This window comes from Sturnus vulgaris, chromosome 5 (genome assembly GCF_052056855.1).
Source record: "Sturnus vulgaris isolate bStuVul1 chromosome 5, bStuVul1.hap1, whole genome shotgun sequence".
In the NCBI taxonomy this organism is placed as follows: Eukaryota; Metazoa; Chordata; class Aves; order Passeriformes; family Sturnidae; genus Sturnus; species Sturnus vulgaris.
In genome coordinates this window covers 59,769,298-59,794,965 of record NC_142247.1, presented here as the reverse complement: position 1 = coordinate 59,794,965, position 25,668 = coordinate 59,769,298, and the positions used below count along the sequence as shown (strand labels likewise).

The following is a 25,668-nucleotide window of genomic DNA, read 5'->3' as shown; positions in this document are numbered from 1 at the left end:
GGACAGTGCCTCGCCCCATCCCAGTCAGGGCACTGCAGGTGGTACCCTCGGGGCAGGAGCCCCACTACAGGGGCTATGGCTGCACCTCCTGCACCGAGGGGGAATCAGGGTGCCCAGCAGGTAAATGCTCTAGCAAGAATACTGGAATGAAAAGCAAACTCCTCTCTTCATCCCTATTGCAAAGATGAGAAAACAGAGAAAAAAAATCAGCGTCTCCCAGATAAACTCCCAGCCTTAATCACACATTTTCATCAAACATGACATTTCCCTTCATTTCATGCTTTTAAAAAGAGCTCTAGGAACGTGGCTTTTAAGTCTTGTAGAGATGATGACACAATACAACACAGGACACTTTTTCCATTCTTTCACGGATGATTAAAATAGAAGATCCAAAGTACTACTTACTGTAATACTAATCTCCCACACAAAGACTATCTCTCTTCCCCCAAAGTGAATTACAGGCTTTGTTACTAATATAATGAATCAATTTGCAGACACCAGAGTCATTGATAACTTTGCAATCTTCTAACTCTGCTACGTTATTTAATGCATATATATATATATATATATATATATACACTCCAAGATACTAGGCAGCATTTATACGTAAATCCGTATTTATTGCAGGTATTTGTTATTTTCTATTAGGAATACAATTTTTAGAGTTACCTAAGTCATCCTCTGAGATCCTGATGCTATTGAGAAATCCTTCATTATTTTGGGTAAGCTGTGCTCTGTAGAAGAAGGATGCTGTGGCAAAGTTTTGGCATATATTACTGTCAAGAGAAATTATAGTTTTGAAAGAGAAATAAAAATGAAAATACAATTATTTTTCCATTACAGCACATTGTTTGTACTGTGATTAGTACTAGATTTAATGGTAAACACAAGAACTTGCAATAAAATACATAAATTAGAATTACATATGATTTGAACCTGATACAGCAACTTCCTTTGAGTCTTTACAGGTGAGTCTTCAGCAGTGATTTTAATAGATATTCATTACAGTGAAACTGTAGGACTTTGTTGATCACTGTGTCACTATCAGCTTCATCTCTGGCCAGGTAGATCAAAATCTGAGTGATTTTAGTAACCAAAGTTTGAGTAAGAGTATACTCTCTTCTTGAAATCCAACAGGATCAGAAAGCTCTTTTTCCCTGAGCTGCATAGCCACTTATTTTTGAGAGATGGATATATTTGGAACAGCTCCTTATACACTGATATGCCTAATATCCTGTGACATCCCATCCTTAAAGAGAAGGAAACTTTTGAGATTAGTAGATGTGAACTTGAAAAAAATGACAAAAGCCAGAGAATCTGCAAAACATACAGAGTTTTATTAGTAAATTACACATTTGCCATGGAAACTGGTATACGTTATCTTCTACTATAAGCACACAACCAGCTATCAGCATTTGAGACATACACACCAGCCCATTATCTGCTGGGCTTCTGCAGTATCAAAGGAGGAACTAAACACAAGGAGTAAGTTAAAATACCCTTTCAGTTTAATTTCAATGAACCTGGTATCTATTGAACAATTTCTTTAAAAACAAAAACAAAGCAAAGCTTTCGGAAACCATTTCAGTCATCATCTGTTACCTCTGATTACCTGGATTCTGACCACAAGAACATGACAGATTTATTTTCTTTGCATCTTGTTTAATTAACATGCCTTTGGAGGAGCAGTGGCAATGGCAGCAGGGACCACCCCTGAAACTCACTGAATTCTAGTAAGCATCTTCTGTCCTCCTGCAGACAGGCTTTATTTGACAAGTGATTCTTCATGGCTGACTAATATGCCTTGGGTCATGTTTATGGTTAGCACAGATACTTGTAGTGCAGATATGACTTACACAACATGTGCCACTTGTAATTTTGTAATGAAAAATCTCATACTCTCCAGGAGAGGGTAAAAAAAGAAACAAGCAACAGCTTCATAAAAGAACATCTTTCAGAATGTTCTGCTTAAGCAATACCTAATTGTAAGCATGCCAGCATTTTATTTTCATTTGGACAGATTATTCTTTTTGAGGCAGGAATGCTTTTTGTTACAGAAATGCTATATATCAAATGCAGTAAGTTTCCAATAGTAAGATACTCAAGAAATCCTGGCTATTTAAGAGCAACAGAGCCCTATTTGCAATGAACTGAAAAATTGAAATGACAGAGCCAGTGCCAAGGTCTCAGCTTTTTCCTTATTATCCATGTTGTACAGTAATAGGTGAGGTGAAGAACAAAAAATGTCATTGTTTGAATCAGGAGCTCTCAGCACTGTGGCTCTCATCTGTAGGTCACCTACCTGCCCTCAGGTTTAAAACTGTCAGCAATTATTTTAAGTTTCCGTGAAGGAAAAGGAGCAAATTGGGCACATTACCAGAAAAGCAAAAGCTGATGGGAGCTCAGCTCTTCAAGAAATACACAAAGTACTGCAATAGTTGTCTCGAATTCTTGAGCCTCATCATGGCACCACTGTTCACTCCTGTGAAAGAGCTCTGCAGACAGAAGGAAGAAGCCATCTTACTAGAAATCTGGAAACTGAAGGATTGATGTTGATAAATATAAAGTGCTCAGGCTTCTCTTCTTCATCCACCCACTTTGGATTCTTCTTTTTCTAGAAAATATATTTTTATTTATGTTTTATTGGCAAATGATTTCTTTAATTTGAACAATAAAGGGAAGGTTTAATAGGAGCAGTAAGAATTTGAGTATATTGACTCTCGTTGTCCAAGAGGGGAATTAATCCAATCTGTGTTTTAGGATTGAAGCCAAAATGTAAAGTTTAATTTTTACAACTTTATTTTAAAGCAAAATCTCTTTGTAATTAAGGATAAAACATTAATCTTCAGTCTAATGTTTTTCCTTCCATGAGGACTTGTATTTTCTTAAAAAGCTACAAAGAAAGGAGACTATCCAATACTTTTCCTTCAACAAACACTGGTTGTAATTTTTGTTGGGTTATGTGTGTTGGAAATACATTTATCCAAAGCAATTTTTAAATATTACTAAATAAATGAAGTATAGAACAAGAGGACAAGACTGGTTCTATATAAATAACTCATTGTCTGCTTATAAAACAGTTTTGTAAAAAGCCATGAGATGCAGGGAAGAAATAAAGGCAACACACAAAAAATCAGAAAAATGCCCTTATCCACTAGGAAAGCCAATGACACTAGTTTGTCACATATCACAGGCAAAATGCAAAAAGAAGAAAGTGACTGGAAATTAAAGAAAAAAACCATTCACGAGTGCCATTTGACCATGATCAGTAGCTGCACTCACACATTTTGAAGGACAACAAGCTCTAACAGGCCACCAGGGAACCTGTCTCACCAGCAGAAACCTATGTAAGTTCTTTCAGTCTTTTAGAGATTCATGTACATGGAAAACAGTGAAAAGTGTATTTTATTCTGTAGTCACATGTCGAGTAAAAAATACTTTTTCGTGCATTATCTCGTGCACTCACCACTACCTTCAACGGGAACCACATGACAAAAAGTACAGAACAAAGCAAGACTGTTATAAAGTGAACAGTTTTCCATATTAATTTCAGTTCTAACAAAACTACATTTACTGTGCCCTTAAGTACAAGAAATTAAGAAAACATTACAGAATTTGTCTCTTCCTTTGTTTCTAAATCTTAGGACTTCTGAAGCCTGAATCATAAGACTTAAGTGCAGGTCTGCATTTGTGCCTTTCAAAACATCTTCCACGGGTGAATTAGGGACACAATTTATATTAGATCAAGTAAGAACCAAAACATCACAAAACAACCTTGGCTTCTGGGTTGCTGAAGAACCATCCATTCCCAGGTTGAGCAGATGCTGATGCTGCAACATCTCAGAGGAGGAGTCCAGGCTGGGCTAACAACTGACATGCAATTTTATGGCTTCTCTAGTGCTTCTTCAAGGTGGGGCAACACAGTCTGCTGAGCTCAGAGCTTTGTTACTTTATCCCAGGACAAGGCAAAAGGGCTGTCAGCTCACCCCAGCTAGAAAAGATCAATCATCTCAAGAGGCCCCACTAGGAAAACAAGACAAGCAAAGCTCCCACACTGCAAATTTTGCTTCTGATAGCCAGGACAGGAAGATCCTTTTCCGAAGCCAGGCTTTTTAATGCCATCCAGATAAAGCTGATGATAAGTACAGCCTCCATTTACATCTCTTGAAATCCTTGCCCAAAAGAACACTCAGTTTTGTTTCTCAGCAGCAGGAATGAGATAAAGAAACAGTCTCAGCATGCCAGAGTGACTGGGACAAAGCCAGCTACAACTATGGACAGTCTGTGGCACACGCTTACATGGAGAACAGAGGCTGGCACCAAAGGAAGAACAGCCAAGCAAAAAGAGGTACAGCCTGTGGTGGGAGGAATGGGATCACTCAATCTAGAAAGGGATGAAAGTGGAATTTATTCCTGGCCTAAGTTTCCTGCAAATGCACATAGCATTACTTTTATCTTTTTTCTCCATGCAACTTACCAGGAATACCCTACAGTTTTTTCTTCTATTTGTTATCAAATTACAGAAGTCCTAGTGAAGATTCAAAGGAAGATATCAGATTAATAGAGGTATTTAGAATGATAAAAATGCAGATGAGCACATGAACAAGTAGATCCACCTTTCAGATTTGGTGCAGAGCTACTTTCTACCTTATATGAGCTGACAACAGAAAATTTGTCCGAAGAGATCTTTTCAGCTTTGTATTTCCTTGTATTGTTCGATGGTTGTAAATATCAACTGGTAGTTAAAAAAAAGTCATTGCCTTGAGTTTTATTTTATTTTTAATAGTATATGTTCTAGTGAACATACAAATCCAAAAATCTGTAAGGTCTTTATGCCTGTTCTTTCAGGTTCTATGATTGAGAGCACACAGCTGAAGCATTTCCAGAGGGCGTTATTACTTCTTTAGTGAGTAGTTCCTGTTGATTTATATCCTCTAGTGTCCTCTGAGAATGCAGTATTGAAATGAAAATAGATCCATCTCATGAAGTTGTACTTACTTAATTTCAATTAAATTAATGTGTGGGTAATAGAAAAGAGACTTGGATTGTAATTACCTTCTTCAACTCTGCCTTGGAAGTATATGTTCAAAGAACCAAACAAATTAGTCAGTATCTATACACTTGCAGAGTTACATGAAAGTTTAAATCTGATACCAAATTATCCTGTCTATTTTATGCTAGATTTAATGAGAAAATATATTATTGAATATATTTTGTCAATACACACTGTTGTTTGCATTTTGACTGCAGGGTATAGATCCATTTGGTCAAAGTATTACTCATGTTAATGCATGAACACTTCTTTAATGCAATAAAACAGACCTCCAAACCAATTTTTTATCCAAGAGGCAATAAAGCCACGTCGAGGGAAGAGGATCTTACATTGTGAAAGAAAAAACAAAAAGGGCTGAAGAACATTTACACTGAGATCCATCACAGCAAAACCCCTGGAAATCTTTTAAAGCTCTTTACAAAAGAGACTACAAGCTGATTTTGACAGGCTACTTTTTTGCCAAGTAACTGCAGACTACCAGTTAGTTCGATGTTAGGACTGACTTTAAAGGCTCTTCTTGCTTGCTTATTCTCTGACAAACTGATGGGCAAGAAAGTTCAAGAGCATCATGTATTGTATTGTGCTTGACTTAAATAACAAGGTAGAATCTTTGCAGGTGTTAAAATCTTTGATTCAGATTCAATCACAAACTACTTACTTTAACTGATCTTTGCTGTAATTGCATGCTAAGGTTTATAGAAGACTTAATTGCTAGTTGGATGGACATTGTTTTCCAGAAAGACCCTTTATTCACAAAGAAGTTTTAATTATAATACTAGGATTTGAAAGTGCAAGAGGAATGAGCCCACCTCATTGGTGGTGATCGTGAGTTTTTATTCGAAATCAAAGGCTTCCTCCAAAGTTAGCTGATCTGATAGTTGTTTAAAACAATGCCTAAGGTCCTCTAGCCCTCACACAGAGTGATTCCATGTATTAGAGTGACGAAATTTGGTTTCGTCAGTATAGGGACAAGAAAAACAGGCTTCCTTACAGATTTCTCATGACCTAAATACCTTGATTTTTAATTCGACAGGAAAGGAAAATTCCTGTGCTTGAACTCCACAAAGAAACTGTGGCTCAAGGCAAACACAGCCAACCTCTCAATACAACAGCAAGCTACTTGAGTTAGCCCTGGCTTTAGAGATCAAGACAGTAATCAATCAATTAAATTTGCCTCCACAAGCATTTAACTTCAAGGAACTCTACAGGAAACAGCCAAATCATAAACTGCTCAGCCAAACTGAAACTTCGTATGCCCTAACTACTATTAACATAGTAGTAATCAAGGAGAAGCAAGCAAAGTGTGTATATCTCCAGCCACTTCACTAATAAAGATGAAAGCAGTTGTTATGGGAATTGTTAATATATTTATTTTGGACTGATTTTTCTTTTAGCTTGACTTTAAAAGTCAAAAATTGATGCTTCATGTGCAAGCTAGCCAGCATGCTCCTCACTGTGCAAGTATCCACGCATCAAAGGTGCCACAGACCTTGTTTCAGCTAAACATAGCAGGGTGCACAGGTCTAGGTAGATAATACTTCTTCCTTATAGAAATTGAAGATCTCAAAAGTTTTGTGAAGATTTCAATTATATTACTCATAACTTCTTTATGTGCTGAAAATAAACCTAGGCAAAACCAATCTGGGACGCCAAACTCGTATCTCTGTAGGTCAGTAGGTTAAGAGGCTGTTGTGTTGTGAGCTGCACATACAAGCATAAATTATATGCATCTGCACAAGGGGAAGAGGAAGATGGGGAGAATTGTCTTTGCACAGATGTAGCATAAAGATCATAACTAGAGAGAAAAGGTTCCTAAGAGTAGAAGTAATTAATCTCTGCAAAAACTTGTCTAATGAAATGGCAAATTCATCATTACTTGACTGCTTTAAATAGAGTGTGTTTTCAAAAGATGAGCTCCATTTCAGCTTCAAAATATTAAACTCTACAGGATTCACTTACATAATATAGAAAGTAATTTCCTGCTTGGTAGAAGTTCTTAGATAGTTTCGTGGCCTCCTGTCAGGCAAACAGCCAGCCAGACCAGGCCATTGTAATGCTACCCCCTTCTTCCACCCTCACAAAATTTAAGTAATACGTATTTTATAAGCAGTATAGGAGGGAGAAGTGAAATTACTAGTATTTATCTTGAAGCGAACTTAAAGCTTCTCTCAGACAACAGCTGTTTCCAGAATCCCAAATATATTTTCTTAATTCTTAAGGAAACTGCCAGACACCTACTTTCCTTTTGGTTTTGAGCAAACTATTCTTCTTCCTTGTTTCAGAAAAAGAAGGCAGGCAATTCCATCCTAGTAATAATTAAGGGAACAAAACTCACTGTTACTCAAATAAATGTGCACTGATATAGTTTTAGCAAAGATACTTACAACTCTTTACTATAAACAGCAAATAAATTCCTTTTCCTTTCATGTGTTACTGTTTCTTTCTCCAAAGGCTGGACCCGAAGAGAGAAGGTAATTTCACAAGGCTTGAGATTTTAAAGTAAGTTAGCAACACATTGGATTGGGCTGAAACTTTTCAAAGTTAGCTAGCAGAATGGTTGCCAGGAAAAACAGCTCAAACCCTGGGCATTCCAGCCTCAATCTTGGCTATGAGGATTCCCTAGCTCAGGAGTGCCCTGCCTGAACAGGAGTGCTCTAGCAAGCAGCTCACACTAGAAGGTGTTTTCAACGAGATGTCTGGCAGATGAATTCCCACCTACACAACTATCTCTAATGTAAAATAATGCTGTTGGTAATAAGTATGCACTGCTGTAGCAGCTCAGGAATGCACAGAGCAGCTAGTAAGGAAGGAATCCCACACGCAGCACACAAAACACCCTCGCTGCCCTTCACCAGGACTATGGTTACGCTGTGCTTACTCCCACACACCAACAGTGTGGTGGCATTTGATCAGCACCGATCCCGAGGGTGAAGTGCTACCCCTGAAATCAGTGATGTTCCCAACTGCATTTCCTTCCTTTTTTTGAAGCTTGTCATTTAAATTTCAGTTCAGCCAGGCAATGCTTTGAGATTTCCTGGGAATACAGGAAAATGCAGCATGCTTTACATGTACGACACTTGCAGGTCTGAAGTAGTGCCCTAAAATTAGAGTCTTGCCAGTGATAACCACCATTCCTTTTTCATTATATTTTCACAAGATTATTTCTATGACAATAATTTTAGGAGGGTTGATATGGAAATGTCAAAATGTAGTCTCATTACAGAAGATGGGAATGTAGCTAAGGACATGAACTCTTGCAATTACATCTTTGAAAAGGCATACACTGCTGTTATTAATAGGAGTTCAAGCCAATTTGAATTAAATGCATGGGATACTAATTTACATCTACTTAAAACCAGAATATAAAGCACATGCGAAACATTGCTTTAACAACGTTTATTTTTCTAGATGCATCAATTTTGTACTATAAACTCACTAAAGTATCTGGGCAACTTACAATGTGAAAATCATTCACATTGATGAATGACATCAGTGCTTTGAGATTGAATGGGAATCACAGGAAAATGCAGAAAAAAGTGATTTACATATATTAAATTTATAGGTCTGGAGGGAGTGTCTAAAAGTAGTCTCTGAAACAAGGTTGTAGTCAGGTCAGGGTTGGTTTCTTCTCCCATGTAACAAGTGAGAGGACCAGATGAAATAGCCTTTAGATTGGATATTACAAAAAGTTTTGTCATGGAAAGGGTAGTCAGGCTTTGAACCAGGCTGTCCATGGAAGTGGTGGAATCACCATCCCTCCACGGGTTCAAAAGGCGCATGAATGCGGCACTTGAGGATATGGTTTAGTGGCGAAAAAGGCTGATAGCTGGACTCAATGGTCTTATGAGTGTTGGGGGTTGAATTCTTCCCTTTTCTTTCTGTGGAATTTTTCCCACTGTTATGCCAAGTATTTTTGGCGACACCCTAGCTAGTAACAGTTTCTCTCGCAGGGGGTGGGGACAGGGGGACACCGGAAAAGGAGAGGTGGGACAGGGGCTGCTCTCTCGCGGAGTGGGACGGCCGGTGCTGCTACCTACCACCCTCCTGGCCATCCCAACGCCAGGAGCCACGTTCCCTGCTGTCAGACATCGCTCTGCTGCCTTCCCACTTCATCCCACTACCTCCGGGCACTCTGCCGAGCACCACGACCGACACCGTGAGGGGGGAGCGGCTCCTCCATCCCTCTCAGCCCTGGGCCGCTGCCGCCATCACCCAGCGCCTTCAGCTGCGCGGGGCCTGCCCTGCCCACAGCACCGGGAACTGAGCGCAGGGAGAGGGCCTTGGCCAAAAGGGACTGGAACTGAGCTACACTGTTCTGTTCTGTTGTCAATTTTTATAGCTGTTGTTGTTTCTGCTGTTTGCCTTGTTAGATATATTAGTATAGAGCTGTTATTCCTGTCCCCGTATCTCTTGCCTGAAAGACTCTGATTCAAAAATTACAGTAATTGGAAAGGAGGGGGTTGCACTCTCCATCTCAGGGAAGGGGCTATTGCCTTTTCTTAGTAAGTCTTGTCCAACCTTAATGATTCTATGATTCCATAAAAATGAAAGCAACTTCTTCCCTATTTGTGACACACAGCTGTATTTCAAGTAAGCTCACATTTCCTGAACACAGCAAGAACAGTTTTTTATTTACAGAAGCACAGCAAAGTGCTAAAACATTCCAACAAACCAGTTCACTGTCAGATTTCAGCAGGATCATTCTGCCAGAGATCCAGCCAGCTCTAGCTACAAGCAGATTCTCCTTGCAGCTGGAGAAGACATTCCCACTCGTGTGCGGCATGCAGCCCTCCCCTATCACCAGGTACTTTAGCCAGCCACAGTGCTCTGCTAAATTCAGGGGTGCCCTCTCGCCCCCAAAAGCACCCACCCACCGCTGCTCCTGGCAGCCTTGCACACTCCCAGCCACGGCAGCACTGCAATGACAATGATCTGCAGAAATAGTTTTCCTCTGGCTTCCTGCTCCTCATATCCCAACTATCCATAGAACTGAAGGAGCAACGTGAGGTCCCGAGCATATTCTGAGATCAAGCAGACAAACTGGCAAATTAAGGGCATTTTAGCTACACATGGCTAGGTAGATTAGCATTTCTGTCTCACAGAGATCCTTTTTGTTTCCAAAAGGACGTTTGTCAGTAAAAGCAATTATCTGCATCTATCTAAAGCATACTTTTAGAAAGGATGTTTTTCTATAAAACATGCCTCAGGTGACAGAAAAATGTCACTGAATTGAAAATAAAAGGCATGTCTTATCTAACAAGGGATAAGCAAGGAGAGCAAAGTTTTTCAGGGGAAAAAATTAGGATGCTGGATACAGACAAGGTTTAAGATAATTAGAAGCATTTTCATGGACTAGGCTTTACATTTTTTCATTACACAACTGATCCATTTAAAAGACAGTATCTCGACTATTATAGGGCCAACAGACACTTGAACATTTATAGTTTGTATGTGCATCACACAAGTAAGAGTGAATATTTTAGAAAATCACCATCTGTCAGTCTCAAAACCATAATTACTCTGCTTTTCTCAATTTGTCCTTTTTTTTCTTCTAAGACAAAAACAAATAGAATGAACATGCAAAGCAAGTAAGAATACAGTAAAATTTAACAATAAAACACCTAAAGGAAATCTGTTAATCTGCTAAAAATGACATCTTTACAACAGTAGGGTTTCAAGTTTCATTTAGTTCTCTTAGAGCAGACACGAAAATTTCACAAACAGAAAAAAATGCCAGAAAGACACTTTAAAGATGAACAAAATTTGTCCTAGTAAAACTTAATATACTATATGTATTTAAAATTAACAAGGATATTATAGCTAAATCAGTTACTAAAACAAGCAACCAGCCATGAGAGAACTTGAAGTTTGCTAATTATCAGAGTGCTGCTTGAACAACATTATGATTTCAAGCAGCATTGCACTAAGCAATCGCTCTTGGTCACTCAACAAAACAGCACAGGACTGCCACCTTGTGAATAACAAAAAACACTAGAGCTGCATTAACAGGACAAAATTCAAGTGCCCCCAGATACTAGAGAATATTTTTTCCTTACTTTCTAGGAAGTAATCCATCTACTTATCAACCCTCTAGAAAATGAACTAGTAAAAAATATTTCAGCATCGTTTATGCTATAAAATTCTTGCTAATTTTGAACGTTAACATGTGTTGTCAAAGAAGTTTAAAAAAATGAAGTATAGAATGCTCACAAACAGCAGGAAATGCAGTTCACAGCATAAAGGATAATCAAACTTCCTATCTTGCTGAACAACAACATACTTTTAACTAAAAGACAAATTCCATTGTTTGTATATTTTTTCCACTTCAGAACAATTCACTCATGCTGTGACTGTTCAGCAATTTTTATTATTCCAACAGTTATTGAAAAATCACCTTATTTCTAATAAAAAAAATAAAACTGAGCCTTTTTTTCAAAGCAGCCATTATAGAAATGTTAACTATGCTATTTTTGGTTTTACCTTCAACATTTCAAGAAATTAGCGTGATTTTATTCTAAATTGGTAACTAATAAAATTTACAAGAAATCAACATTTTAAAGCTGTTTTAAGAAAATTCATTGACACCTGCTGAGAATTAACCTAAAGTAAGCAATTATAGGTCTATTGAATCTACTGAAGACCTTGGCAACATAAAACGGGATAAATACAGCCCTTTCTGCATGTCTTTAAGGAAAATAGATAATAAATTAGAAACTTCTACAATGAGAATATTTCATGAGCAAAATACTAAAATCCTTTTTTCAATGGATTTCAAACAGTGCTATGCTATTTGTTGAATTTCTAGGAAATACTGATGGAATTTGGAGACGTTTCTTTATGACCAATTCTGATACAAATATAACCCCTCTGATTTCTGGACTGACTTGGCTAACATTGAATATTACTTGCAAACACCCTCAGGCTCATATGCAAAAGTGAAAATGTAGCTTAATTCTACAAATACATTCTCCTTTCATACTTTAGTAATTCATCAACTTCCCTCTTTAAATAAACTTTTATCAACTCAGCCTGCTTTCAAATGAGCAAAATACATTAAGCATACTTGTACTTTTAAATGAAAACCTGTAAGTATAGTGATAAATTCCATTATAAAATATTATGCCATTTCATAGTACTGGTTAAACAGCCCCAGCAGGTCACAGACATCTATCTGTGTGTCATTTTTCTGGTGTCTCCTGGCATGGAGCTCATTAGAAAGGTATTGTGCTCTACATTTTGGTGGACTTTTCGCATTCGCTTTTCACAACAAAAAAATTGTTTTAAAATTGTACATATACAAACTGGTTCTTTCCACTTGAAACACAGCTGCTATTTCTGTTAAAAATAGGAAGTATGAACAGCCTCTCAACAGAGTTGATCATGGATGGCATTTGAAACCAGTAAAATTAGACATACTGGATAAAACACCTGCAGACTACATAGGGATCTTTGCAAGGGATTTTTCTCAAGGTAATTAACACCTGCTCCCCTTCATAAAAAACCCTCAGAAAAAAACCTTCAGAAAAAACCCTCAGATCTAAGATACATCTTGGAATACTAGACAGAGCCCCATGCTTTTCCATGTTACCATTCCGAGTGAGTATTTCAGGGCTCAAATGAAGCTGTACTTAAGCAGGCAAATGCTCTTTATCTTATGATTTTATTGGCAATATTGGAAGCAGAAGGCACACAAGACTTCCCCTCCCAAATCTGTGATACTGAAATCACAACACAACATCCTGGACTCTGCCAGAACCACGCTGGATTCTTCAAAAGCAATCCATTTCAAGTTTCTGCTTTCCCTTCAACTTGAAGAAGCAAATAGGAACTGATTGAAAATGGCTTTCTCTGTGGTACACATTGACAACAAATTACCAGGCTGGCAAAAGGCCAGAAGCAAAAAGCAACGTGGCAAATATTTCAAATCCAATACAAACCCATCTATCTACTCATTGAAGAGTGGCTTGAGGGTGTCTTTAGGAGAAACAGAGTTGCAAAGGCATTGACAGAATCTGAATGCACCAGACCCATGACAGTGCCAGTACAGGGAAGGAACTGGAGCCAGGACACGGATCTTCATGTTGTAAAAGAAAACAGTAACAGTACTGACTTGAGTCTCTAACTCCCCAGTACTGACCTCTTGAGAAACAACTGCAATTCACAGTTACTTGAATGGTGAGAAGATGTTTGCACAGATTTGGCTGAAGTATTTTCATTACTGAACAATAATGAATTTGTAGAAGCTACACAGTATCGGAAGTTTTGGACAGCACTCTCCCCTGCCAGACACTTTAACAAATATTTTTTGAGACTTAATAAAGTCATTTACTGACAGGAACCATTACAGCCTTAATTTACTCTGATGATAATGCACTATATACTTTTAAATACATATACATACATGTATGTATATATACATTGCATTTTACTTTTGTCAAACAAAATATATACACTCAAGTTGCACTAAACATGAAAAATACCTAAAATGCTTCAATAATGCCATTAGCACTTCTTGAAGATTACACATCTGAGATCTTTAAAACACTCAGTGCAACTCAGGAGTGCACTCAGACCCGATTTCAGCACAAACATGTGACCACAGAACCACAGGCCATAAAAGCTCAATTATTTAAGAAGGCTGCAATCCATTGCACTTTGCAGTCTGACATCTGTAAACTACTCCCTTTCTAACAGGTCATATTATCAACTGCCATTTATGTTTTATTGTACAGTAACTTTTATTCCTCCAAAGAAGGTGCACACACATAGCATCTGCTGTGTTTTCTAAATACCAGTTTGAAATAAAATGTTCAAAATGCCCTAATGATTTAAGAGCCTACATTCTGCTTACAAAACTAATGTAAGCATTTACTGACAAAAAAAAAAGTAATGAAAATTCAGTGAGACACAGGAGGCTTTGAAAACATTGTATTTTAATAGTGGTTTATACTTTGACCACTAGTAAACCTAGAAGGAAATTGCCTGATCTGAGGAATAAATATGCACACAGATAAATAAACAGAAATGTTGAACAGGTTGAAATACTTCTTTTTTTAAAAGAGAAACCTCTGAAACATAAACTTTTATACCTTCAAAGGCATGTTATATAATATTTTATTATCATGAAAAATGACAGTAAACATCTCTCTTATTTTATACTAATTACAGAAAGGTGTTCTCACATTTCCCCTCATATTGAATTTTAAAATTCTCATAAATTCAATATATGGAGTATCTTCACATTATAACAGATCTTGCATTTGGTTGCAACAATATAAGCAAAGAGCTTTCTTCCCAATTCCAGCTAGGGAAAATAGTCCTTACATGATGCAAAACATGTTTCATTCCAGAGTCCAGTCCTGAAACAGAACTGTATTTTCCTACAGGTATAAAAGTATTAAAAAAAAAAGTCACCACATAAACCTCTGTACTTCATCACTATTTTCCCATTGGAATGTTCTGTTTAGAAAAAGATACAAAGTTACAGCATTTACCAAAATATAAAAAGCCAGCTCCATAAGTTGTCTATACAGAGACAGAAATGGAATATTGAGCCTATATATTAAGAATGGCAAAATAAAGTAACGAAATTCTAGCAATTTTTGAGGAACTGTGACTGCTAATAAACATACAAAATACATTAAGATCCAGAATATTGACTTTGATTTTAGCATATCAGCAAAACTCCAGCCAGCAAATATATAGAATGGAACTAACAAGTATTTTACAAGTTCGTGTTTTTGGAACACTTTTCTCCAGACGTAGAATGTATAATGTCTGTTATCTGCTAGTAAATACTTATGGACATAGGTAAATTTCCAGATCAGGAATAAACAGATGACAGTGATTAAGCTATACTGCACAGGGTGCTTTCGCAATGACAAAAGGAATTTCCTGATTTTAGTAGGGGTCACTAAATGAGGGAATGAAAAAAAAACAGTAAAGGACAGAAAATAGAACAGCTGAGGAAAGTGCAAACAAGCTTCGTGACTACTTCTATCACCAACAACTATTCCACCATTGATGAAGACAAAAACAAAGAAGAGAGATACTAATATGATGTATGGCCAAGTTAAAGCAGCAAGTGTAACTAGGTTTTTAGGTGACATGAGATACTCAACAAGAAACTGCAGTATTCTGGTCAAATCAGAAAATGATCCCTTCCTGGAAGAAATCTTTTCATCTTTCTTTTTCTGCAACTCAATTTTCCAGGCTTCATTTAGCTTCTCTGCAACAACATTTCCAGCACAAAAAACTGTCCATACAATATTCGTCTGACGAAACATGAAGCCACAAAATCCAAGGAGAGCAGAAGTTTTATGGTTACCATAAAGGCACATTAAATAGGAAAAGAGAGTAAAAAATACTGATCCTGGATCCGTATAATAAAGGAATGTAAAAAAATAAAGGGTGGGAAACATTGCAAGAGTTAATGCAGACAATATTCTCTGGAAACCAGACACAGCCTAAAGAAGAAGCAGAAAAATGTGATTAGACAATGTCCAATAAAATAAAATAGTGTATTAAAAGAGAACTAGCATAATTCTTGAGAATTCCATTAACAAAGTATCTGTGCTCTTAGGTTCCGTTATTGCACAAATGCTACATTTTTCTTAAGCTCCTGCTACATTAACACAGTTACACAATGTTAAAATCCAAGTGAAAACATTACTGCAGATGAAAAAATATGGCAACGAAAATACACCAACTTCTTTCAGCTGTGTACATATTTCTGGCATTAAAATCATGGTGGGAGCATAATTACTCCCATACCTTGGATAAAAAGGCTACAAAAATGGGTAGGAGAAATAAAATCAATGGTTTACACCCCTGCAATCTCATGAGATTCTGTTTATCTGTGAGACAGCACCATTCTGTGCCTCTGCTATCACCTTTTGAATTCAGCCCACAGAGAGGCCACTCCAATCTTTGATGCAGCTTTTATTGTTTATAATCATTATAATTCATGAGTCAGAAAGGAAATTTTTAAAAAGGTAGGAGACCATGCAGTTGAAAACTTTACCCAATTATTCCCTTCACTACATGACAACACCGCAAATCACAACATTAAAAAATACTGCGTGTTTCTGAGTGATGTAGTGCAGGGTGAAACAGCCACTCATTACCTTACAAGAAAGAGGAATTGAGAAAATACCGAGATCAAAGAAATGTCAAAGTATCACTAAATGCTTAGCCTACTGCCATGAAACTTTTTCTTACGTTTATGTTTCCACTTTCAAGCATAAAATTAACAGTGGAAACAATTTACTTAATCTAATCCTGTAGTGTTATCATGTGCTTAAAAATGAAGAGGTTCCTCCCAAAGAAATTTCTTTATACTAAAGGAATCCTTCAGTTATTAGGGAACAGGAAAAAAGCATTTTAAGGTTAAAAGTCAAACTAAGTAACTTCACTAATGTGAAGGATTTTAAATAGGCCATTGACCACTGAAACAATTTATTTACTACAGTGGTGGATGCTTCAGAATTTTAAATATACAGCACTCTTGTATCCAAGCTGAACTGTTATGACCTGAATGTGTGGACAGCTAGATAAGTAAAAACTGGCTGGATGGTGAACTCTACCCCAAAGGACAGTAACAACCCAAGTACCACAGGGATTTAGACTGGGACCTGTCTTGTTTAACGGCTTTATCAAAGGAAAGAAAGCAGCAAGAGTACACTGCCACCAAGTCTGGAGTTGGCACTGTATGGGCAGGACCAGGCAATTTGCTCAAGAGCACAAGTGTCATCCAGAGTGACCCACACAAGTTGGAATAATGGGGTAACAAAAATATGATGAAATTCAACAAGGACAAATCTAAATGCCTGCAGCTGAAAATGAAGAAATGCATCAATGATACAGGCTGCTCACAGAGCAGCTGAGGCGCTGCTGTTCAAGTTTTGTGAGGACTCTTAAGCAATTCCAACTACATGAGCATTCAGACCTTTGGATAGTAAGTCTGTATACGTACTAACTCTTATTTCAACTTGTACTTATGTATAAGAATTAATTTTTAGAGGACTGCACCTTGTGCAAGAAAAAAGATATTAAAGAACAGGAATGTGCCTTCTCAGTCAAACTGGTGGTGGTACTTGTAGTCATACAAAACTGAGAACATCTCACATATGTAATGAAGGGAACATACACTGAGCCATCAAAGTTGCTTGTACGAGTGCATAAAATTATTTTACTTTGACCGTACCTTATTCTTCTGATGGATCTTGAACAGAAGCAAATACAGCAAATAGAAGTTCCCAGCACTGAAGAGGAGATTGATAAACCTGAGCATTCCCACAGAGCACACCACGCTTCCCGTCCAGCCGAGGAGCCAGGCCGCGGGCTTCACCATTCCCACCGACAGCAGGTACAGGCCGGGCAGCGTGGTGATCATGGGGTCCCACTGCAAAGCCACACACCAGAGTTACCGACCCGCTCCGGCCACACCGCCCCGCCACGGCCCCTTCCTCGGCCCAGACAGCTCCCGGCACTGCTGCCCTGAGGGTTCTGAACTCTGTGTGCGCTGCTGCTCCCCGCGGTACAAAAACCCCCGACCCCGAGCGGCTGCTGTGCTGCTGCTGCAAGGGCGAGTCCCTCCCTGACCTGCAGGAAGCGGCCCTGGCAATAGGCCTGCGCCTGCGGGACGTGGAACACCTCGTCCATGTAGGGCCCGCGCTGTCGGCGGCTGACGGCCGCGAAGAGCAGGCACGACAGCAGGAAGGCGCCGCTCATGGCGCCCGAGAAGCCGTAGGCCTCAGCGCGCTCCATGCCGGCTCCGCGCCGGCCGCGATGGGGCCGCCCTTCCGGGGAGGGCCGAGCGGCGAGGGGCGGCACCCGGCCGGGCGGGAAGGGCCGGGGAACGGGGCATTCCTGGAAGAAACGCGGAGCTCCCGGCCCGAGCGGCCTTGTGTTGTTGGCGCTGTGTTGCCCACGGGACGAGCGGCGCCGCCGATGCCTGGGGCCGGGATGGAGCGAACGCACCGGCTGGAGCTGTTCCCCGACCACAGCGTCACGCTGCTCCTCTTCCAGCACGTGAAAAATGCCGCTGCCCTGCGGAAAAAAGCCATGGAAGGATCCATTGACGGAGCGCTGATAAACCCCGCGATGGTGAGCGAAGGCGTGTGCCGCCCTGTGGGAGTGGAAATGCTGGTGGGAGCTCAGTGAGGCTGACCCCTGCTCTCAGTCGCTGTCACACGAGTTGCTTTGCGCGTCCTCCTGGCTCTGCTCAAGTGCCCTCCTTTGATTTCGTCTGTGTAAAACAGCCTTGGCAAAATTGGCCAAAAGCATTGTTCTGATTAATTTCACATCCTGCTTGATGGGGTTTAAATTTGCTTCATGTGTAAACTCTAGTGCTAATTAATTCATGCTGTAAAAAATCTATTATTTGGTGCTTTTGTTTTCATTTAACCCATAAATAGTTTCAGACTCAAGTCCGTTTTTGTTAGAATTAGGCTATCAAAATGAAGTGGTCAGGATTTTTTTCAGATTTGAAAACAGTCAGTTAATTCTGTGTAACTTTCTCTTGTGTTTTACAGATTGTAGATACTTTTCAGATTCTTGTGGCAGCCAACAAAGCAGTGCATCTACAGAAGATAGGTAAAATGAAGACCAGAACACTCAATGCAGAAATTATTTTCAGCCTTTCACCAAGCAACAATGTAAGATCTATTGAACAAATTTCTTTTTTCGAGAAAGGCTTGCTAAGTTCCACACAGGCAAACTAAGTACATGTATTCCTTTAACATTCTACCTAGCTACTAGTAGAAGTTTTTAATTGCTATTTTTAATAACACTAATGTGCTGTTGTGGTTTATAGCTTGTCAGAATTCCATTAATGTACAATGTCTGTCAATTTTTACTCTTGGTGTGTCTGACACAGTAACTAAAGAGGTTGTTTATGTTAGTGAGAAAGTGACTCATAATATTTTATTTTTTTTTTCATTTTAGATTTCAGATGCATTTAAAAAGTTCGGCATTTCAGACAGTGACACAGCAGTACTCATTGTGCTGGTTGTGGATGGAGACAAGACTGTAAACCTGGCAGATATAGCATCTCAGGTGGAAGGCCAGCAGGTTTCCCTAGATGAACTCCCCCAGCTAACAGACACTGCCAAAGTTAAAAAGGTGTGTAGCCAAAAGAGAAGACTGACATGGAGAAAAGGGATAGTTCATTTAGTTGTCTGATTTAATATCAACAGACATAATTAACTTAGAATCTGTATTTCTTTAGCACAACTGGAAACTTGTTTTAAGTGGACTTTGGTTATTTCTTAGAATTTTTTAGTTGAAACAAATTTTAGTTGTCACATCCTAACACCAAAAAATTTAAGTCTTCAAATTATTAATGTTGTCAGGGAATTAGAGCATAAAAATAAATTCCTAATTGCTGCCTACCATCCAAGCATTTTTGATTCTTGTTTTTAAGGCAAATATTCATTTAATTAAAAATTTCAGTCCTGAGCAGTTTCATAAGCTTAAGTACATAGATAGTCCCAGTAGGGGTGTTTAAAATAAAACCACGTTAATTAGCTGTTAGGAATTGCCTTAGGGCAACCATATGGTAAATAGGTATTTTGAAGCATGTATTTATTGATCATATTGCATGATAAAATTCAAGTAACTTAAATCATGGTTATCATGTCTGTCAAAGTATTGATAGGAGACATATGAATAAAATTGGACAAATCATGCTGTTGTCATTCAGTTTTGCAGCTTTCCTTGTTCTTGCAGCTTCAGAATTTGCTTCAGTCCAAATTTTGTCTTGCAGTCACAAGAAGATATGAATTTCCAATGTAAAAGTGGGGGAGAGGGAAATAATCTTTTCTTGTGTACATATTTTTAGAAGGTATGGTATTTTTCTTCCTTATACATCTTTCCTGTTTTTCTTGTTCCTTTTTTCTGCAGATGTACAAAGTTACTCCACAAGAAGAAAAAATTGGCACCTTATTGGATAGTGTTGTTTGCAGAATGTCAACAAAAGATGTTTTGTGAAAATGTGGAAATAAATTTCAGAGGAAGTGAAGTAGTACTGAGTAGTTTGATGACATCTGAGCTTTAACCAAGCTTGTACACAAGGGTAACTTGAGCTGTGTTCTAAGCACAGAGAGCAACTCTGCCATGCCAAACAGAATTTGCCATTGGCATTTCTGTCCTTTTTCTTGACAAGGGAGAATTGGCTTCAAGCTGAACTTAAAACAAAAGGCTTGGAAATCTGTACTTACTTTTGTCTTTTGTCAAATGTTTTGGTAGTCCCTGACAGCATTCAAACATTGTAAATAATTTTTATTAACTGTGCTCTGATTTGTTTTGGTTTGGCAACCTGACGGATGATAGCCTTCTGACAATACTAAAAGGCATCTTTACAGACCAAGTATTTCTGATGGACTAGAAAGAGGAAATTTTCCATAAACAATCAGCAGCATCTCCCTCTTTGTGCTACTGGCATAGAGTTGCTGCCCACCCTTTGAGGACAGGAGGAGGCAGAGGGGCGCTGTGCTGGCCAGTGGCAATGTGGAGCAGGGCATCAGAGATGTGTACAATGAAGAATAAGGTCAGTGTGGGTAGTGCTGTGGTGGTGTTAGCACCTGACAGTCTGATGTCATCCAGTGCTGGCTTTAAAGATACGGAGTGGTGCTTTTACTTCATAACACTGATTATGCATGGTGATGCTGAACTCATAGAGCCTGGTTACAGGTGCAGAATTCACAGACAAATTTGCACCATAGGTTGTATCCACTTAAATTGTCAATAGAGCTTACATAGCATTCTGAAAGGACATAAAACTTGTCTTGGTTTTTTGAACTACTGCTAGGAAAGGCCATCAAAGGGAGCTAGGAGGACCATTGATTTCCAGTAGTCACTGGGTGCAACAGCCGTGAATGTGTGTCATTTAATCACATGCATGCATCCTGTTTAAATAAAACTACTGTCCTAATTAGGTAGAAATGTTTGTTATTTTTATGCTATATTCTTTTTCTGCGATGTGCATAAAACTACAGCTGTCTGCATTTTTTTTCCCTGGTGTTTTCTGAGGTATAATGATTTGTGTATTTAAAAGATCATTGGAAGAGAATGTCTCACATTCTTATGTATACATTTTGAAGGAAAGTTGAAATGTTGTCCCATACGGTAAACAGACCAGTGAACTGACATATAGACCTGGTTTTGTCTGTGTTTTGTGTTTAATACAGAAATGCACAGCTTCAGTTTTGCATTTTGATTTCAGTTAAGTCTTCCCTTAGTTAAAACACAGTAGTATAAATACCATCCTTTTCTTACCAATCAGACCAATGGCAAATTTAGTTACAAAGTACTAAGGGAATTACAAGGTTTATCAAAAGATTAGGGACAAATGGCTGTGCTGACTTCTTGCATTCAAGATGGCTTTACAGAATGCATCATCATCTCTAAAGGGAAATGTGAAAAATGTAGTAAAAAATGGACCTTGGAAGGACTTGAGTCTTTAAAAACAAAAGTGTATCACATCAGCATGTGAGAATGACCATGGAAAATAAGAGACTTGTTTTCCTTTTCTGACAGTCCAATTGGTACATGGAATGTATCATAAGATTTACTGGCTGAACTACAATGTTTTTGTTAGTTTAAAACAACAGTAGACAGGCTTACTTAAACCACTGCCTTTTTTGAACACATGTAAAATGTCTGTCTGGTCTGTTTAAAACAGGAGAAATAGTAATAAAATGATTGCTGCATATAAGTTTTGACACACAAGTTCCAAACTTGGGTTTCCAGTTTCTATTTTTCCATCTATTTCATTGCTGTAGAGACATTAAATAGCTTGTTACTGTTGACATAAGTTAAATTGCGATTTACTGTGATACCCAAATGAAGTGTGTGTATTTACAGGAAATTATTTTGGGACCTGAAGTCTCCAAAATGTCATTCAGTCAGGCAGATGATTTGGGTCTGTTTGCATTGAAGACTATGCCCTGCAAGACCATAGGTTTTCCCTAGACGTGGTTGCATTATCCAAGTTAAATGAGTTATTTACAAAAACTGGTAATAAAAGTAGATTTTGTGCACCTTGCGAAGATACAGTTGTCTTTCTGAACACATTAAAAATGGTTTCATTTAGATCTCTAATGTTACTGTTAAATCAACAGGATTTTGCAGGAAAGCAAAAATTTAAGAAAAAAATACACTTTTCAAAACATTTAATGTTCTGTAGCAGTCTCTTCTGAAGTTTCATACCTCATCTCCTCCATCATCATCAAAGTGAAAGAGGAAAATGAAGTATTTTCAATACCTTATTTGGATCTCCAGTGCTTCAGAGGCAGGATTATACCTGCAGAATTTATAAACTGAACACCTAAATGCTACATCATGATGTGTGGTGAATTATTCTAGGTTTTCTTTCCCTTTGGCGGGGTGCATTTGGGATTTTGTGTTTGACTTTCAGCACACTGAGGCCACTGCCTGTCCCACAACCCTGATCACTGGGAGCTTTTGTGCTGCTGTCAGAGCATGTAGGTCCTTCTCCCATCCCATGTACTTCAAACATATAATGACAAAGGATGCCCATCCTTTTGTGTTCATGCTACCTGTTTTATGACTGGGTCCCTATGTTAGGTGACAATGTATGTAATGTTCTAATCATCTGTTTTCTTCAGTATTCCTTTGTGTGCTGTTTTTCAAGGAGCATCATCAAAGCACTGCTCCCATGTTAAAGCACTGATGGAATGCCCCCCATCAGTGATGGGCTAGTGTATGTAGAAGCTGGTGCTGCCATGAGAAGTTAATAAATTATGGAAGAACAAGTGGTGGTTGCAGATAAATATATACAAGATGAAGACTGAGCCAGGTGGTTCTGTGATAAAGGATTCACAAAATCAGCTTATTTCATTGTTTTATTCCTGAGTTTACAAAGTCATTACCATAAATTAAAAATAGTGGATGCAAGTCCCATATAAACTCTCTTCAGCAGAGATGAGAATTTGACTTTCAGTGATCTTCCTTTGCCAACAGAATAGCTGGGTTTGTTGATTATTTTTTTCTATCTTGTTGTAACATGGCAGGTTATTTCCCTGCTTGTAGTGTATGTTTTACCATGAACTGGGACAGGCAAACGTAGCAGAGGTAGAGACTCGACAAGTTCACAAATGGAAAGCTGGGGTGGACATACAAAACATTGACCAATAAAACAGAAGCTGAACTCTTCTTTCTAGAATATCATGCTTAAAGTTTCATATACATGCTGAGGTTAATGTAAATGTGTACAGGTTGAACAGGTCTCTGTTATTCACAAAATTATGTTCTGTACATAGCTTGTTAAATTGCTTCATAGACTCACTCCACAAGTAGCAACCATTTAAGCAGTTTCAAGTAAATTGAAATATGCTGAGACCATTTTTTGTACCTCTTGAGTATGGATGACAGAAATACTTCTTTAAATATTTGACAAAAAAAGTTGCTATATTGGTGCTATGAGGATGAATCTTTTCTTGACCAGGCTCCCCAGAGTGCCACTAGAAGGATCATGATGATCACTGTGTAAAGGGTGTGGACTGTAACAAGATCATCTCCGTGCTGGTGCTTGAACCCAGAGGTGCTATGCCAATTCTCACTTTTGTTTCCGTTAGTTTTCTGTCTGTGAGCACGGAGAGAATGTATCCTGACATAACAAAAAGCAAGATTAAGGTTAAAAATTATTCTTCTTTATTAACAGTTCAATAGTGTTTGTGTTGAAATCCAGAGTGTGCATTGAATCATTGACTAGATTTGGGAAGGAGCTCTTCAAACTGTCTGGGGCTAATAAAATAACTTCTATAATTGGAAATGCAAAACCTTTACCAGCCATTTGGTATTTCTCTCCCACTGACAGGCACAGCGACTGGGTATGAAAAACACAGTGCTCTTACTCCTCATTATTGATACAGATCATTGTATGAGAAAAAACATACCTCTTCATTTCACAATATTATGAAAGTGACAGGGTTCAGATAAAAAATTACTAGTTTCCAAAGCTTGAATCCACAGGAATAAGCACAGCATGTGATCTTGCCATCCTGTTCTGGCATGTTTTTCTATCTCTGCTTTTCAGAGGGGTCTTGTATCAAGGCATTCATTACGCAAAGATAGCAGTCAGGAGTAACTATGCAAAGCATATCTGCAGGATTCTCTGCAGTAACATTTGACATTGCTGTATCACCTTTCCCAAAGGGTTTGAAACTGGGAGTATTCACCTATGGCAACAGACCTCCAGTTATTATCTTCACTGAAAATTGCCTGCTAAGCCCCAGTGCTAAGTCCTTGTTCCTGTTGGGTTTTTTTTCTCTCTTTTTTTAAAATTTTTTAAGAGAAATGTTTAATGTGCACAATTACATCTGAACTGTAATGCCAAAAGGAGATAAACTTAGTTTGTGGTTTTCACATTCATTAGGAAGGGGTCTGAGATGGATTATATATATTGCAGGTGTGGTTCATACATGTTCCTGCTGTTACTATGACAGAAGAGTAGAGATTACCACAAATGTTAGCACAGATAGAGTTTATGAGTAAAAAAGAACTTTAAACCACAAATTACATACTTAGGCACACTTGGAAGAGAGCTGTCAAAACTGATTTGTTAAAACGGAAAGACTAGGAAATGCAGTCTCCAAAAGGGAATTCATCACTAAAACAGAAGTTCTGCTGTTGAGCTTTTACAGAAGGTAATTGCAGAATTAGATATTTAACATTTGTATCAGGACAATCTGTCATGTGTAGCTGTAAATCAAATAACATAGTTCATGATCATTTGGAAGAATCATGTGAAGACCACAAGAGGAATATTCTGCCAATAGTTTGCTTTTCTGTTCCTATCTGAGGGGAATGCAGCATATGCAGCTTACCTTCTGCAAGCATTCATGGTGTCTGGGTGATTGCGTTCCCACTGCGTCAGATTTCTTCTTGCAGAGAGGAAAAAAGCCTTTTTTATCCTCTTGTTTCCTTGCACAAAATGAGAAAATTTTCTCTCAGTACCAAACAAAAGAATCTTCCTTCCAAGCCCACCAACTTGACCAACAATAATCTTGGAACACTTCTTATGTGTCAATGAAAACGCTCAAATTAATGGTTTCTAAAGCTGATTTTGACACAGTTCTTAAAGAAATTCCCTTGAGCACTTCACAAGGCAAGTTATGAGTAATCCCAATGACTGGCTTCTTTTAGCTGCTGGGATCTCTTGTTATAAACAGTAGCTTGCTGCTGAAGTGTTGCCAAATTCATAACAACACAAGTAATGCACAGATGGAGGGTGGTGGTGATGAAAAATGCAGGATGAGCTGTAACTTAGAATTACTTTCTCTTAGATCACAGGCTATTTTGGGGTAAAACTTAGTTCCTTTCTACAACTGCAATTTGGTTTAAATTGCCTGGAGTGAAATTTCAAGCCATCATCACTTACATGAACTCTAATACTCAGATATTTTTTATGAAAAAAGCAGATGCCTTTTAAAAAAAACTTTCATAATATGATCACATTCAATAAGCAGTCAATAAGCAATGTATCACCACAAAAACCCACATTTTGACATCTAGGGTTAGTAACAGTCACATCCTATTATTCCCTGACCACCTGGAGTCAATAATTACCAATGTGCTAATGCAGAATTTCT

The 25,668-nt window shown here is 38.3% G+C and overlaps 2 protein-coding genes and 1 long non-coding RNA gene across 4 annotated transcripts; 1 reads left to right on the top strand and 2 right to left on the bottom strand.

Annotated features, from left to right (window-relative positions):
• Positions 1 to 1,314: 1,314 nt before the first annotated feature.
• ALG10 (ALG10 alpha-1,2-glucosyltransferase) lies at positions 1,315 to 17,856 on the bottom strand. Of its 2 annotated transcripts, none has more exons than XM_088165789.1 (3): positions 17,657 to 17,856; positions 17,259 to 17,456; positions 1,315 to 2,614 (listed from the first exon to the last, which is right to left on the bottom strand). In XM_088165789.1, exons 1-3 carry the CDS (start codon positions 17,819 to 17,821, stop codon positions 2,477 to 2,479), a joined length of 501 nt encoding a protein of 166 aa, XP_088021915.1. In that variant the 5' UTR covers positions 17,822 to 17,856; the 3' UTR covers positions 1,315 to 2,476. The 2 variants fall into 2 exon arrangements, with proteins under 2 accessions (XP_088021915.1, XP_014724448.1); XM_014868962.2 differs by lacking the exon at positions 1,315 to 2,614 and adding an exon at positions 13,966 to 15,519 and having other exon boundaries at positions 17,657 to 17,853.
• Positions 17,857 to 17,877: 21 nt separating this feature from the next.
• Positions 17,878 to 22,104, top strand: TPRKB (TP53RK binding protein). The gene is made up of 4 exons (XM_014868961.2): positions 17,878 to 18,160; positions 18,589 to 18,711; positions 19,001 to 19,177; positions 19,958 to 22,104. The coding sequence occupies exons 1-4, from the start codon at positions 18,005 to 18,007 to the stop codon at positions 20,042 to 20,044; spliced, it is 543 nt and encodes a 180-aa protein (XP_014724447.2). The 5' UTR covers positions 17,878 to 18,004; the 3' UTR covers positions 20,045 to 22,104.
• An 803-nt stretch (positions 22,105 to 22,907) lies between these two features.
• On the bottom strand, positions 22,908 to 25,467 carry LOC148223732 (uncharacterized). Its single transcript, XR_015804067.1, has 2 exons — positions 24,904 to 25,467; positions 22,908 to 23,684 (listed from the first exon to the last, which is right to left on the bottom strand). It is a non-coding gene; the product is annotated as an uncharacterized LOC148223732 (long non-coding RNA).
• Positions 25,468 to 25,668: the final 201 nt, after the last annotated feature.

Bases quoted from the DNA above. Each gene is read 5' to 3' on its own strand.
- ALG10 (XM_014868962.2), bottom strand. From the start codon at position 17,821: ATGGAGCGCGCTGAGGCCTACGGCTTCTCGGGCGCCATGAGCGGCGCC. The intron at 17,457-17,656 runs GTCAGGGAGGGA...GTGGCTTTGCAG, and splicing joins GCCAGGGCCGCTTCCTGCAG to TGGGACCCCATGATCACCAC. The intron at 15,520-17,258 runs GTACGGTCAAAG...CTTCTTCTTTAG, and splicing joins AGATCCATCAGAAGAATAAG to GCTGTGTCTGGTTTCCAGAG.
- TPRKB (XM_014868961.2), top strand. From the start codon at position 18,005: ATGCCTGGGGCCGGGATGGAGCGAACGCACCGGCTGGAGCTGTTCCCC. The intron at 18,161-18,588 runs GTGAGCGAAGGC...TGTGTTTTACAG, and splicing joins CGCTGATAAACCCCGCGATG to ATTGTAGATACTTTTCAGAT. The intron at 18,712-19,000 runs GTAAGATCTATT...TTTTCATTTTAG, and splicing joins GCCTTTCACCAAGCAACAAT to ATTTCAGATGCATTTAAAAA.